Here is a 16317-nt window from a genome sequence, read left to right as displayed (position 1 = left end):
GACGAGTGTGCTTCACAACAACTGAACCGCATACACCATGCCTTAATGTCAATTTTCCTGTGAAACTACTAAACAATTAGGCAAACATATGAAATCAGAAATGTGTGGAATTGTGATGTAAAATTGTTGGAACCAAACACGTCCATTAACAGAAGATTAGTTTTCTTCCCACATGGATACTGAGTAAAGTGGCTGATGAAGCATTGATAGAAAATGCATCTCAGGTGAAAGCCAGGCTGTCAGATTTTCAAAGGTAGAATGTTATCCAGACACAGTTTTGATGTTTTATAATTGTTAGGCATAATTTACATGAGTAGCTTTTACATGGTCAATCCATGTTTTTACCCGTTTATTTCTTCGTTTGTTGCTTTGATGGTCATTCATTCATTCATTCATTCACTCACTCACCAATATTAACTGAGGTTAGCTGTATGCCAGGGATAGGATTGCCAGATAAAATACAGAACACCCAGTTAAATTTGAATTTTGGATAAAGAATGATTTTTTAGGAATTTCTGTTTTATTCTTTTGCTACACCTAGCAACCCTAGCCAGGAACTATGCCGGCTTCTGGGCCTATACAAATAAATCATGTGTGAATTCTGCCTTCTAGGAGCTCACAGTCTAACGTGAAGATAAGACACGAACTTAAATCACTTTAACGTAAGTGGCCCTGAGAGATACTAAAAAAGCATTTCAGAGATGATTATTGAAGTGTCCACATTAAGGTGTCTGACACCATATCCAGATGTAATGAGACCCTTTCAGGAAAGTCCCCTGCATGAGCTTAAGACCTTCTGACAAGGTCACCAGAAGATTTTTCTTTCTCCCAGGAAGCAATGAGAACCACAGGCTGTGTGGTTATTGTTCTTAAGGCCAGGTGTGCCCAGGTTGCCTGGTCCCTCCTATCTGTAGTATTATCCCCTCTTCAGAGTTGTTTTTTGTATAAAAATCATGTTTAGGTTGCTTTTTTCATATATATGCATCTCTCTACTGAACTGGGGACATTTTTGTCTATTAGTGTCTAACTAAGTAAAAGAAGATTGTGATGGGATATCACCACAGGCCCTTGATTTTGACCTAGAGTGAAACCGTAAAAGGGGCTGAAAGGAAGTCTACCCCCACAGTCATCTGTCTGTACGTGCAGGGGGTGGGGAACAACTACTCCTCCCCACGGTTTGCCGTCAGCCAAAGCGGCCCATCAGTTGCATCCACTCTGGGACCTTTGGCTGTTTGAAAGCCTGAAGCACTGCAGGTGAAACCCTGAGCTGTAATTAACCAGGTTTAGAGAATGAGTAAAATACTTTAACCTGCCTCAGTCTCTCTGTTTCTCTCTCACTGCAGTCAAAGAGTTTAAATATGATCTGGCCTGGGAGTGAGGAGTGAATGGGAGCAGAGGGAACTGCCCCAATGTGAAAAACCCTAAGACAACAAGTTCATAAAATAATAAAAGTTAAAAGATCCTTTGTACCTTTGAGAAAAACAGCTTGAAATTAGAAACCAAACCTCAGTAGCCCTGAGCATAATCCCTGAAGAGTGAAGCTAATGAAACCCCAGCTATCAGAGTGAATCCTGATTTCATTCACAGATATGAAATCATTGATGATACTATAGCCATCGGTTGAGACTAAGCGCGATTGGCAATACCAGTGGGGCACTGCCCATTGCTTGTCTTCAAAGCCACCACTTGGTGTCCGCCGTTTTCCTCCTCTCCTGCTCTGGCTCACTGTGGCGATGCTTCCTATAAGCCACTGATATTGCTAAGCCACAGATGCTCATCAGGTCCCAGCACGTCTCCCAAATCAGCCTGCTTCAGCAGTCACGCCAAGGGTGTAAAACCTTTCCCTCTACCTGCGCTATGCTGTGTTAACAATACTAAGAATACTGTGGTAATGATACTAGCCAACATTTATTAAGCACTTACTATGTGCAAGTCACTGTGGACAACACTTTACATACATTCTCAAATTTTTCTTTATGACCTGACCTTGCGAAGTCAGTACGATTATCCCCATTATATAGATGGAAAAACAGTCTTAGAGAAATTAAGCTATTCATTGTCGCTGGTAAGAAGGAATCTGAATCCAGGTCTGTCTGACTCCAAACTTGTGCTGCCCTGTATGCACACTGCCTATGTTAGTATGGAGGTTCCCCCCAGAAACAGCCTCTGAGACAGGGATTTAAGTGCGTGCAGTTTATTTGGGAGGTAATCCCAGAAACAGTGGAAAGGGAGTAGGGAAAGTAAGATGGTGAATGGAAGAAAGCAAATAGAGGTGTGTTATCAAGCCAGTTATCCCTGGAGCCCAATTCTGCTGGAGGACTCTGAGAGACAGTGCAGAACACACCCCAGAGCTACCCCAACCTGAGGGGTGAGGAAGTTCTCCATCACTGGCTAAGGGCTGCTTCCTCACCCTGTTCCCATCTGTCATTGACCGAGGGCTTCTTCCAGGGCCATTCACTTGCTGGCATTAACAGCCTGCCCAGCTCATGGCCTGAGCTTGCTCTTTTTGCTCCAGAAAAAAAGCTCTTAGGTAGGAAGTCACATTTGTACACAATAAGCGACCTTTTTAAAAAAAATTTATTTATTTATTCATTTATTCAATTTTTGGCTGCACTGGGTCTTCACTGCTGCGTGTGGGCTTTCTCTAGTTGCAGCGAGTGGGGGGCTACTCTTTGTTGTGGTGCACAGGCTTCTCATTGTGGTGGCTTCTCTTGTTGCAGAGCACAGGCTCTAGGCGTGCGGGCTTCAGTAGTTATGGCTCGCGGGCTCTAGAGCCCAGGCTCAGTAGTTGTGGCGCACGGGCTTAGTTGCTCCGCGGCATGTGGGATCTTCCCAGACCAGGGCTCGAACCCGTGTCCCCTGCATTGGCAGGCGGATTCTTAACCACTGCGCCACCAGGGAAGCCCCAATAAGCAACCTTTGAAAGCATGTGGATGGGTGCCAGCAATCTCCGCACAACGCCTTACAGAGATTTTAATAATTTTTAGCATTTTAATCACTACTGTTTCTCTCCTTCGGTAAGGGATGAGTCCATAGGGGCTGCAGGGCAATAAGTGACCGGCACTGTGCTGTAGTAAAATCACACTTGACCTTCAAACCTGACACATTGTCCCAAACCAGCTACTTCGTGTAACTTCCCTAGATGAGATCATTCCGAAGGGGCTCTCTTGATCCTTGCTGCGTCAGACCCATCCCACTGGCCTTCCTATCGTGACCAGAAATATCCGAATCCTAGGATGACCTCAGTTAAGCTGTCAAACTGAGACCCCTGTAACATATGGTTTGTATTCTCCTTTAAAAAGAACAACACTCAGGAAGCAATAAAACCAAGATTTTTTTAAAGAAAAAGAAGTGGGCTTTTTCTTTCCTAAATTAAGCTATTTTGATTAAAGTGAAGACTGCAGATACTTTTAAAGCTTCTGTTGGAAGTGCAAAGATTATGGCTCAATTCCATTTTCTCCGTGCTCCATGCCCTCTCTCTCCTTGATGCTATTCAACCTGGCACCTCCTTCTCCCTTGTTAATTAACCAACAGCTTCCAAGATCACCAGGGCCCTGTAGCAGAAGGCGCTGGACACTCAAGTGTGGAAAGCTGGTTTTGAATTATGTAAGAATAGGATGCTTAACCTGAAATTCTTGGAGAGGCTCCTGAATGCCTCTGATAAAATTGTATACATCAATATGTTTCATAAATGTGCACATTAGCATTTTTCTGAGGAAAAACTATACAGCTTTTAGCAAATGCTCAAAATTGAATAGGATTTCAAAAGATTAGGAACCCTTGCGTTAGAATTAATTCCAGATGTCACCAGATGGCTTGAGGAAAAGCAGTAGGGCAGTCTCAGATCTTTCCAAGCAGAACTGAGCTCGTGTTCCTAACATTTAATTTATTATTCAGTCCACAGCTTTTGTGAATCTTGTCTCCTAGCTACAGATCTTAACTGTGTTTTTAGTTTGGATTTTTATATACTTTGCAACTTTGGTGTTTTCCTATAAACTGGAACATGGTTAAACATGAACAAAGGTTTTCACACTTTAGAGGCGAGCTGATTGGATAAAGCCACTGGTCCAACGTACTAAATTACAAAATACTGCCTTGACCAAGCTGAGTTGTTAACCATGATACAAAACTTCGCTATCAGGGGTTCCCTGGTGGTGCAGTGGTTGAGAGTCCGCCTGCCGATGCAGGGGACACGGGTTCGTGCCCCGGTCCGGGAAGATCCCACATGCCGCAGAGCGGCTGGGCCCGTGAGCCATGGCCGCTAAGCCTGCACGTCCGGAGCCTGTGCTCCGCAACGGGAGAGGCCACAACAGTGAGAGGCCTGCGTACCGCAAAAAAAAAAAAAAAAACTTCGCTATCAGGCTCAAAGGGCTGAGTCCTGAATAATCCTGAGTCTTGGAGCATTCAAGTGGCTGGCAGCCCCAGTGCAAGAAAGCAGCCCAAGCGCTGGTTGGTTCATTTATTTACTCAACAATTTAAAAATTCCTACTCTGTGCGAGGCATTGTGCTAGGTATTAGGGATGCTACACTGAGTAAGTTTCCTGCTTTCATAGATATTAAATTCTACTTGGGAAGACAGACATTAAATAACTAATCACATAAGTGAAAAGTGATGCTGTAACAGCACAGTATAGGGGCACACGAACTAGGTTGCGGGAGTGGGGTGGAAGGAAAGGTTTTCTTGAGAAAGTAACCAGAGAGCAAACTCAGAAGCCTATGGCTTCGGTTACCACAGATGACTTGAGAAATGTGTTTCTGTAGCCCATATCTCTCCACCAAGCTCCAGACTCAAAGGACCAGTAGCCTACTTGATATTACTTGTATGACTCCAAGGCACTTCTAATCTACATGCCCCAAAATGAGAGTTCCTAGTTTGTAATCTTTTTCATAATAAAATGTTGGGGGGAAATGAGTTCATAAACTTCCCTCCTAACTATCATCTCTCTCACTACACATCCAGATGCAAAACCTAGAAACCAAGGCCAATGTAAATACCTCCCCTTTGCCTTACTTCCCAAATTTATCACTAAGTCCTGTTCATTTTACCTCCTATGCTTCTCTCACATCTGTTCTCTCACATCTTCCCACACACCACCCTCCATTCTAGCTACTAACGTATTTCCTCTGGACAATATGGTGGCTTTCTATGAGTCTGATCGTGGTAGGAAACAGAAAACACTCTCAGCTAGACTCCTAATGACAGAGTTGTGGATGAGGAAACCAACAAGGAGTGTTCAGACACCCAGAGAGTAGCAAAACATTATCACCCTGAAGGGACAAGGGGAGCAAATGTTTTATTGGAGCCTGGAGAGAACTGGAGCCCAGTGGCTTCTCTGAGCTGTAGTCTCAGAGAGCCAAGGCATCAGCCAGAATGGTACTAAGAGGGGAGGAATTCTCCAATCTCTCTCCTCTTTCCCTCCTATCTTCTGCCAGGTGACTCCTATTGACTAAACAAAACCTAAAGCTGAAACGCAATTCTGAGTGATGCCATCCTTGCACACAGCTTGCAGGAGCCAGGGAGGGCAAAAATCTCCCTGTCCTCCAAATACTGCATATCTGTGCTCTGATCATTGATTGATGTTTCTGATCACAGAGGTGCAGACAAAGAGGTGGGTGGCCACTGTTGTTGCACATCCCTCCATTGTTGTAAGCCCCTCCCCCTCTGGTTGAAGTGACTCACGGGATTTAAAGGGCTGGCACCCTTTCTTCCTCCTTTCATTTTTCTCTTTTTCCTCTTTTGAGAGTCAGACATTAAAGACTGGGATATTCAAAAGCAACTATCGTTGCTATACAGGGAAAATTAGAATGTGACCATGCATGCCCAGGGAAAATCTTAAAGATTCAACACACACACAAAAACGTTAGAACGAATAAATGAATTCAACAAAGTAGCAGGATACAAAGTCAACACACAAAACTTAGTAACATTCCTGTACAACTAACAATGAACAATCTGAAAAGAAAATTAAGACATTTCCATGTATGTACAATATGGAAATTTCCACTATGTATAATATTATACATATTATAATTCCATGTATAATAGCCTTAAAAAGAATAAAATACTTAGGAATTAACTTAACCAAGGAAGCGAAAAACTTGTACAATGAAAACTTCAAAACAATGATGAAAGAAATTGACATAAATAAATGCAGCACATCCCATGTTCATGGATTGAAAAATATTTTAAGATGTCACTATTACCCAAAGTCATTCACAATTCCAATCCCTATCATAACCCCAGTGCCAGAGGTGGAAAAACTCATCCTGAAATTCATATGGAATCTCAAGGTACCCTGAATAGCCAAAACAATCTTGAAAGAGAAGAGCAAAGCTGGAGGAGTTACATTTCCTGATTTCAAACTTACCACAAGGCTACCATAATAAAAACAGTTTGGTACTGGTATAAAGGCAGATAAATAAACCAATGGAATAGATAGAGAGCCCAGAAATAAACCCTTACATACATGGCCAAATAATTTTTGAAGGGTGCCAGGACCATTCAATGGGGAAAGGACAGTCTTTTCAACAAATGATGCAGGAAAACTGGATATCCACATGCAAAAGAATGAAGTTGGACCCTTACCTAACATCATATATGAGAATTAACTAAAAATGGATCAAAGATCTAAATGTAAGACTTAGAAGTATAGAAATCTTAGAAGAAAACATAGGGCAAATCTTCATGACATTAGATATGCCAATAATTTCTTGGATGTGACACCAAAGACATAGGTAACAAAAGAAAAAAAGGAACAAATTGGAAACTTCATGAAAATAAAAAAACTTCATTTTTCAAAAGACAATATCAACAGAGTAAAAGGGCAACTCACAGAATGGGAGAAAATATTTGCAATCATATATATGGCAACAGATTAATACCCAGATATGTAGAGAACTCCTAAAAATCAACAACAAAAATACCAACAACCCAATTTTTAAAAGGGCAAAGGATTTGAATAGACATTTCTCCAAAGAAGATATGGAAATGGCCAATAAGGAAATGAAAAGATGCTCAACATCACTAATCATTAGGGAAATGCAAATCAAAATTACGAGATACCACCTCACACCAGTTAGGATGGCTACTATTAAAGAAACAAAAAAATAGGGCTTCCCTGGTGGTGCAGTGGTTAAGAATCCACCTGCCAATGCAGGGGACACGGGTTCGAGCCCTGGTCCAGGAAGATCCTACATGCCATGGAGCAACTAAGCCCGTGCACCACAACTACTGAGCCTGCGTGTCACAACTACTGAAGCCCACGTGCCTAGAGCCCATGCTCCGCAACAAGAGAAGCCGCTGCAATGAGAAGCCCACGCACCGCAACAAAGAGTAGCCCCCGCTCGCCGCAACTAGAGAAAGCCCGCACACAGCAACGAAGACCCAACACAGCCAAAAATAAATAAATGAATTTAAAAAACAAAAAAATAAACAAAAAAACGAAAATAAGCATTGGTGAGGATGTGGAGAAATGGGAACCCTTGTGCACTGTTGTGAAGTAAATCAGAAAGAGAAAAGCAAATACTGTAGGCTAACGCATATATATGGAATCTAAAAAAAAATAAAATGGCACTGATGAACCTAGTGGCAGGGCAGGAATAAAGATGTAGACATAGAGAATGGACTTGAGGACACGGGGGGGGGGTGCCAGGGGGTGAGGCTGGGGCGAAGTGAGAGTGGCATGGACATATATACACTACCAAATGTAAAATAGCTAGTGGGAAGCAGCAGCATAGCACAGGGAGATCAGCTCCGTGCTTTGCGAGGACCTGGAGGGGAGGGATAGGGAGGGTGGGCGGGACGCTCAAGAGGGAGGGGATATGGGGATACATGTATGCATATGGCTGATTCACTTTGCTGTACAACAGAAACTAACACAGTATTGTGAAGCAATTATACTCCAATAAAGATCTATTTAAAAAAAGAAAATATCATAAATTAAAGATGCATTTAATACACCTACTGAACATCATAGCTCAGCCTAGCCTACATTAAACATGCTCAGACACAGTACACTGTAGCGTATCCATCGTTTACCCTCCTCATTGCGTGGCTGACCGGGAGCTGAGGCTCTCTGCACTGCCCAGCATCATGAGAGAGTATTTTACCTCATATCGCTAGCCTGGGAAAAGATCAAAATCCAGAATTCAAAGTACAGTTTCTACTGAATGCATATTGCTTTCATATCATCATAAAGTTGAAAAATCCTTAGTCGGACTATCATAAGTGTGGACTGTCTGTACACAGTTGGAAAAAGTCTAGAAGGGAATGCACCAATGTTAAGAGTGGTGTTCCCTGGGTAGTGGGATCATGGGTGATTTTTATTTCTTATCTATAAGCATGTATTAATTAATACATGCTTTCTTAAAATAAGCAGGTATTAATTAAGAAAAATCAGAGTAAGTTTGTTTCTGTTTTTTTTGCGGTACGCGGGCCTCTCACTGTTGTGGCCTCTCTCGTTGCGGAGCACAGGCTCCGGACGCGCAGGCTCATTGGCCATGGCTCACGGGCCCAGCCGCTCCACGGCATGTAGGATCTTCCCGGACCGGGCCACGAACCCGTGTCTCCTGTATCGGCAGGCGGACTCTCAACCACCGCGCTACCAGGGAAGCTCCAGAATAAGTTTTGACAAGTCAAGTCAACTAAGAAAAACATCTGAAACCTCAGGTGAATATGTTAAACACTTATAGAAGAGGGATGAAGAAGGGAGAGGTTTTCACAATTTAATCTAATTCAAAGCTAAATTTATTAAATACCTACTTTCCCCAAATCACTCAGTATGAGTGTGCAATATATTGGTGGACAGATTTCAGTTTCTGGATTATTTTAATTCTAATTAAGACTTTCAAAACGTAGGTTTTTTTCCTTTAAAAAAATGAAATCAATTGGGTTATTAATTTTTCCCCAACTTGATTTAAAACATTAACCCAAAACTAAATGCCTTAAAAGAACAAAGCCATTCACATTAAAATTCGTGCAGCATGCCAATGGTAAGAATATTGTTATTCTTTATTAACAGTGATTACTTCCACGGAAGAGTAAACAACTATGCTTGGAAGTAAAACCAAAATCGCAACTAATGAGCGCCGTTCTGAGATCGAGGGCCACAAAGTGAAAAATTTGCAACTGTCATCAGAATTACGCAGAGATAAGGAGACCGAGGATTGATTTTTATTGATTATCAAGTACATTCAGAATGGTATACTAAACACCAACTAAAAATACAGTCAAAACCCAGAGCCAGAGGAATTCCTTCAGAAACCTGTTCGCCCTCTACAGCAGTCCCTTCCTCTGGTCCCGGCGGGTCCCCTTCGCCACTTCTCCCAGCTGATGCAGGGCAGCGCTCCTCCATGGAAACCCTCGCTGCAGGGACGCAGGACGCAGAACTCAGGTCTCCCACGTGATCCGAAATCCCGCTCAGCCCAGCGCTCCAGCTGCTCGCCCGGCCCTTCCCGGCGCGGCCTTGCCCCGGCCCCGCCCCCGCCCCCTCCAGGCCCCGCTCCGCCCCGCACCTGGCCACGCCGAGCTCGCCGGCGTTCTGTGCGTCTCTCGCCCTCCGCCGGCCGGAGTGTGATGAGCTGGGGTCCGACAGGGACCTATTGCGCAAGCGCAGGGCTGCGGACTGCGGGTAGGAGAGGTTTGTCTGCGCGCCGGAGACAATGAGGCGCGGCGTTCGGCGGGCTCCTTCCCGGAAGCGGAAGCTTGGGGGGCGGGCCAAGGGGGGGGTCGGGAGTCCGCGGCGGTTAATTCCTTTTACAGTGCGGCTCTGCTTCCCTCCGCATGGGCTTTTCTGAAGCTGCGAGAGATGGTCAGGTCCGGATCTCGACCGGGCCAGGTGAGGTCTGCGGACCTGAGGAGTCCACTGTGAGGGTGGAGAGGGACGGAGGGAGTCCTCGGGCCGGGAGACGTGCAGAGCTCCCTGGGACAAAAAGTAAAAACGGAGACAGTGCTGCCGCACTAAAAATAAATGCTGGGAGAGAAGACGAGGCGGGGGTGGGGTGGGGACCTAATCGTAACACCCTAACACAGCCGCTCTGCCCTTAGATGTATATTCTGTTGTAATCGTTGGGGTCCACCTGAGCGCTGGCTTTGGTGTGGGCCCCGGGTTTGTGTCCAGCCTCCGCCACTGGGTGGGTGACTTGACCTCTCGGAGTCTCAGGACGTTGTTGCATCAACTACAGGTTCTCGGCTTTTCCAACAAGTGCCGCTACTAGCTGGATCTTCCGTCACAGTTGCTGGTATTTTACTACTAGTTAAAAAAAAACAACCACAACTCTCCCAGTTAGTGTCCCTGCATTTAGCCTTACCCCTCCTCAAATGCACGCCCCTCATCGATTCTCTTTTCTGCTTAAAATCCAGCTCTGGAACACTTTTTCCTGTTCTTTTTCCAAGATAAAATCTCAGTTCTTTGGCCTGTCCACACAGCCATTTTTCGATCGGGCCCGTGCATTCCTTACCAGCCTCCACCCCCATTCCAGTAATACCCAGAGCTCTTCACCTGTGTGTTCTCCAGTGCCCTGGGCGCCCGTGTTCTCTCAGGCCTCTGTGCCTTTGCTCTTTGTTCTGACTAGAATGCCCTTCTCTGCCTGAAATCTTCACTTTCCGTCTCTTGTCCCTCAGCTCAAGGACCACTTACAGAAGTCTTCTCTAACACTCTCACATTTCCATCGTTTGGGTGCCCCTCAGCGCCCCTTTTGTGCCCTTGCTAACCCTTATCAAGCCATTTTTCAGCCTAGAGACATTGCTCGGCTTCCTCCGCTACTAAACAGTTTATCTCTGTATTTTCAGGTTATCAGTCAACCAATAGGAATCAGTCAGTCCTCACTCAGACCCTCTACTTAGAGTGATCTTACTCCTCAAGTATATCCACACATGCATCCCTTTGTTTGGTCTTCCTTCATTTATCAACTCACTTTTAATGCTGTCTTCCCCATTAACGTGAATTTTACATTTTTTTTCAAAACCTGGCTCCAGATTTTCTTCATGAGTACTTCCAGAGCAGCCCCACCCTTATAGATCTTTCTTTTATATTGAATGAATGCAGAATACGTGCAGTCAGCAAGGGGGAAAAACCTGGTTTTTGTAGTCACAGTCACCTCCGGATTCAAATTCCAATTCTGCCACTACTGTCATAGTGATAGTAAGCAAAGTACTTTCTATTGCTCGGAGCCTCCTTTTCCTTATCTATAACATAGGTGTAAAATTCTGCCTCAAAGAATTGGGGAGATTAAATGAGAGAACCTGATAAAACATCTGTTTCACACTTGGCATAAATTGTGCAACACAATTTAGCCCCCTTAAAAACAGTTTATTACCATCTCAATGATAATAATAGCAGCTAACATTTGGGTAGCACTACTACAGATATTACATGTAATTTCTCATTTAATCTTCACAACAATCTTAGGAGGTAGATAACACTCCTCATTTTATTGATGAGGAAATTGAGGGATGGAGACTTCAGATAACTTCCTTGCAGTTACACAGCTGGTTAGCAGTGGAGACAGGATTGAGACCCACATAGCTGGTGCCAGAGTCCATTCTTTTAAACATTACTCTTTTAAACATCTCTTAGATATATGACTTTGAACAAGCCACCTTTCTGAAATTTAGGTTCCCATCTCACAGAAGTAATAACAACTCACAGGGTGTGGATTAAGTGGAAATGAAAGGCTTTAGTACACTAAATTATTCTACAAATGTAATTTTATCTTGCACTTGTTGGTAGGAGATATGACTCCTAAGAAATATTTACGATTTTCTCAAATAGCAAAGTAGAAAGTTTAATGATAATACTTAGCGGGAGTAAATGTGAGATAAAGCAAACTGATTCTGTCATGCATTGCCATTTGGGGCACTTGTTTTGGAAAGTGGTTTTGCAGTTTGTATCTAGGTCCTTTAAACAACTAATAACCTGTTATCAAATAATTAAGCTTTTAATCTTGAATGTGAAAGGCTATTTTCAGTATATGAAAACATTTCAGGTTTGTTTTTTGACTGTGAAAAATATGAAGCAAACCAAGGGCATATTATATTACTTCCACTCAAGGAAATACTACACAACCATTAAAAAATTTGAAGACTATGTTAATATGGAAAAAGACTTAAAAGTAAAAACACAAGACTCAAAATTGCAACTATCTAGTCATGATGACTAAATAAATAATCCATATGAAGCCCCAGTAGCAAATAGCACAGCTATTGCCTAGATTTTGGTTTTTAAATACTGTTGTCCACTAAAAGGAACCATGACTTTTGGGAGAAATGGTCAACTCTAGGGCTGAGACCTAGATATATAAAAATAAAATGGAAACAACAGAGTGAAAAGGCAACTTATGGAATGGGAGAAGAATTTGTAAACCATATATCTGATAAAGGGTTCATAAACAAAATATATAAGGAACTGCTACAACTCAACAGCAAAAAACCAAACAACCTGATTGAAAAATGGGCAAAAGACTTGAATAGGCATTTCTCCAAAGAAGACGTACAAATAAATGGCCAACAGGTATATGAAAAGATGGTCAACATCACTAATCAAGGAAATGCAAATCAAAACCACAATGAGATATCACCTCACACCTGTTAGGATAACTATTATTTTAAAAAGCACAAAACAACAACAGCAAAAAACAATCCAGAAAATAACAAGTGTTGGTGAGGATGTGGAGAAATTTGAATCTTTGTACACTTGTTGATGGGAACGTAAAAGGGTGCAGCCGCTATGAAAAACAATGTGAAGTTTCCTCAAAAATTAAAAATAGAACTATCATGTGATACAGTAGTCCCCCTTTGGATATTTATCCAGAAAAATTAAAAACAGAATCTTGAGATATTTGCACTCCTGTGTTCATGTAACATTATTCACGATAGCCAAGATGTGGTAACAACCTAAATGTCCATTGATGGATTAGTGGATACCCAATGGCATGTTATTCAGCCTTAAAAAAAGGAAGGAAATCCTGCTATATGCAACATGAATGAGCCTTGAGGCTACTATGCTAAGTGAAATAAGCCAGTCACAGGGCAAATATTGCATCATTCCACTTAATAAGGTATCTAAAAATAGTGAAACTCATAGAAGCAGAGGGTAGAATGGTAGTTGCCAGGGGCTGGAGAGAGGAGGAAATGGAGAGTTGCTATTCAATGAGTATAAACTGTTAATTATGCACGATGAGTAAGTTCTGCTATAATCATCATACTATAGTTAACAATACTATGTTGTGCACTTAAAAGTTTGGTAAGAGGGTAGATTTCATGTTACCACAATGAAAAAAAAAACTGGATCAGGTTATTGTAAGCATTAGCTCAAAAAATAATGGGGACATGTTAAAAAGATACAGGAGCCAGTTTGAAAACACTCCTACTGACAGAATCTGGGACAATTTGAGCATTAGTATAAATAATGATAATAATGCATCATAACCCGTTAAGTAAAATAGGAATCAGTAAGTCCATACTAACAATTGAAGAAGTACTTCACTAAGATTGAATGCCAACTAATAAATTTAGAAGGAATGATGTAAGTTAGAAAAATCACCATTTGACAAATGATTAAGGCAAGAATCCTCAATGGATGCTACTGGACGAAAGTTTGATTAATAGGATGTCTGTGTAATTTCAAAGTATCTCCCCACAAAATGCTTAATATTTACAAAGGTAAAAATAGTAACCTTGTAGTGAAAACTCTGTTAAGCACCATCTTTAATCAAACTTAACATCGCCAGTAATGGGACAAACTGACATCATATGCCTGCTCATATTGTATTGAGAAGGATACAACATCCCTTTTGTGGTATTCCTGCCAAAAAAGCACAACCTGAAACTAATCATGGGAAAGCAGACAAGTCTAAATGTCCAGAGGGACATTCTACCAAAGTAACTGCTCATACTCTTTAAATATGTCTGTAAAAGACATATGGCTGTAAAAGACAATGAATGACAACCCGAGGATCTGTTCCAGATTAAAGGAGGCTAAAGAGATAGGACAACTTAAAATGCAACATATGATCCTCGATTGGATGGGGGCCAGAATTTTTTTTCTATAAAGTACAGTGTTGGGATAATTGGCAAAATGTGAATAAGATCTGTAGATGAGATTATAGTATGGTTTCAGTGTTAATTCCCTGATTTTGATAATTATAATTTGGTTATATGAGAGAGTGACCTTGTCCTTAGGAAATATTTAGGAATAAATATTTTTTTATAAATTTATTTTATTTATGTTTGGCTGCGTTGGGTCTTCGTTGCTGCGCACAAGCTTTCTCTAGTTGCAGTGAGCAGGGGCTACTCTACATTGCAGCGCGCGGGCTTCTCATTGTGCTGGCTTCTCTTGTTGTGGAGCACGGGCTCTAGGCACGTGGGCTTCAGTAGTTGTGGCACAAGGGCTTAGTTGCTCCCCAGCATGTGGGATCCTCCCGGACCAGGGATCGAACCCGTGTCCCCTGCATTGGCAGGCGACTACCCAACCACTGCTCCACCAGGGAAGTCCCAGGAGTAAATATTTAAATATAAAGTGGTATCATGTCTGTAACTTAATCTGAAATGGTTCAGACAAAACGTAATTATATACTTTTTTTTTGAGAGAGAACATGGCAGATGTAGTAAAATGTCAGCAGTTGGGGAATCTTGGTGACATGTATACAATTATTTGTACTATTATTTCAAAATAAAGAATACAAAATAAATTTGAAGGAAATGTGCCAGTGTGATACTGTTACAGGGTGCTTTATTTTGGTTAATTTTCTCTACCTGGTTTTCTGTAATATAACCTAATGTGTGTGTTTTTTGGAGAAATGCTGTATATAATCTTACAATTATGCCATTATTTATCTCAGATAGTATACTAATTTTAATTTTGAAAGATAATTATTGTGGTAGTTGTTTTTAGACCTAGAGCACAATGGTTTGGCTTTTTATTGTGGTCTTGGCCAGGACACCGACATAGATATTGTGAAAGGAAAGATCCTGAGGGGGTCATGCAGGGGCCAGTGGAGCTATGTTACATGGGATCTTACTTCCGCCAGTGTTGGTTCTCACTGCTGGCTTTATGACTCCATCATATTCGAAGTTATCTTAAGGAGAAGTAAAACTTTTTATCAACCCAATTTAAAAAAATGTATTCTCAGTAGCATTCTTAGAAGGAGAGTGTACATATTCAAGCAAATAATAGAATATTGTATAACTCCAGAAAGTTTAATAGTTAGTGCTCAAAGCTGTCTTGGAATGAAATATGTAAACATGTCAAGAAAAATCCTAAGTGTAACTGCCAACAGTGACTACACCTGAAGGCTAGAATGAGAGAGTGAGTAGGGAATTTAATTGTGTCTTTTAAAAGTTATATTTTGAATAGAGATTATATGATATAAAGTTTTTAAGATATAAAAAGGTATACCATGGAAAGTCTCCCTTCTTGCTCTGTCTCCCAGATTGTTTCCCTCCCCAGAGGCAACTACAATTAACTATTTCTTTTGTAACTCTCAAGGTATTGGATGCATGTAGAAGCAAATTTTTTTCTTTATTCTACACAAAAGGTAGCCCACCTAAGGTATTTTTTAAATCAAAAATTAAAAAAGCAACATATGTGTTTAAAAAGAAAGATTGAGAGAATGAGATATAGATAAAGAGGAATGGTAGAGTTTTCATGTGCTAGTCTTGTCAGGCATTCTAAAGAACATGGATAAATAAAATCAGAGTTATGGACTCTGCCCTGTATCTTGAATTAACTTGTATGTTTTGAAGAGCTGGGGAATGTAAAACATGTTCAGCGGTTGAGTATAGTCCAAACTTACTATAGTAGATACTTCTGATTAAAATAATATCTCAACTTCATTTTCAGCTTAAATAGACTTAAGACACAAATGTATGTGTTGTTTGCTTGACATTCTATATAGAACAAATTATAAGAGTTCAGTTGTAATTGTGGGTTTTATTAAAAATAGCATGGTTACATATATAAAATGGAGTATTGGGGCTTCCCTGGTGGCGCAGTGGTTGAGAGTCTGCCTGCCGATGCAGGGGACACGGGTTCGTGCTTGGGTCTGGGAAGATCCCATATGCCGCGGAGCGGCTGGACCCGTGAGCCATGGCTGCTGAGCCTGCGCGTCCGGAGCCTGTGCTCCGCAACGTGAGAGGCCGCAACAGTGAGAGCCCCGCGTACCGCAAAAAAAAAAAAAAAAAAAAGAGTATTATTCAGCCTTAATAAGGAAGGAAGTTTTGTACATGTTACAATATGAAGATATTGTGCTAAGCAAAATAAGCCAGTCACAAAAGTACAAATAGTGTATGATTACATTTATATGAACTTCCCAGAATAG

The 16317-nt window shown here is 41.7% G+C and overlaps 2 protein-coding genes across 5 annotated transcripts in view; both read left to right on the top strand.

The window, feature by feature from the left end:
- ROPN1 (rhophilin associated tail protein 1) overlaps positions 1-9633 on the top strand; it is a gene marked incomplete at both ends in the record, with an annotated part of 19782 nt that extends 10149 nt beyond the window's left edge. The window contains one exon of the mRNA XM_082839255.1: positions 9423-9633. Coding sequence (XP_082695381.1) covers positions 9423-9633 — 211 coding nt within the window. The remainder of the gene's footprint in view (positions 1-9422) is intronic.
- Positions 9634-9734: 101 nt separating this feature from the next.
- Positions 9735-16317, top strand: part of CCDC14 (coiled-coil domain containing 14) — a 44143-nt gene continuing 37560 nt past the window's right edge. For all 4 annotated transcript variants that reach the window (XM_082839588.1, XM_082839587.1, XM_082839589.1 and 1 more), the window contains exon 1: positions 9735-9836. In XM_082839588.1, the coding sequence (XP_082695714.1) occupies positions 9807-9836 (30 nt within the window). In that variant the 5' untranslated portion in view covers positions 9735-9806. The remainder of the gene's footprint in view (positions 9837-16317) is intronic.

Source organism: Leucopleurus acutus, assembly GCF_964270905.1.
Source record: "Leucopleurus acutus genome assembly, chromosome: 5".
In the NCBI taxonomy this organism is placed as follows: Eukaryota; Metazoa; Chordata; class Mammalia; order Artiodactyla; family Delphinidae; genus Leucopleurus; species Leucopleurus acutus.
The sequence above is the reverse complement of the archived record's forward strand: the minus strand, read 5'-3'. Positions and strand labels throughout refer to the sequence as shown.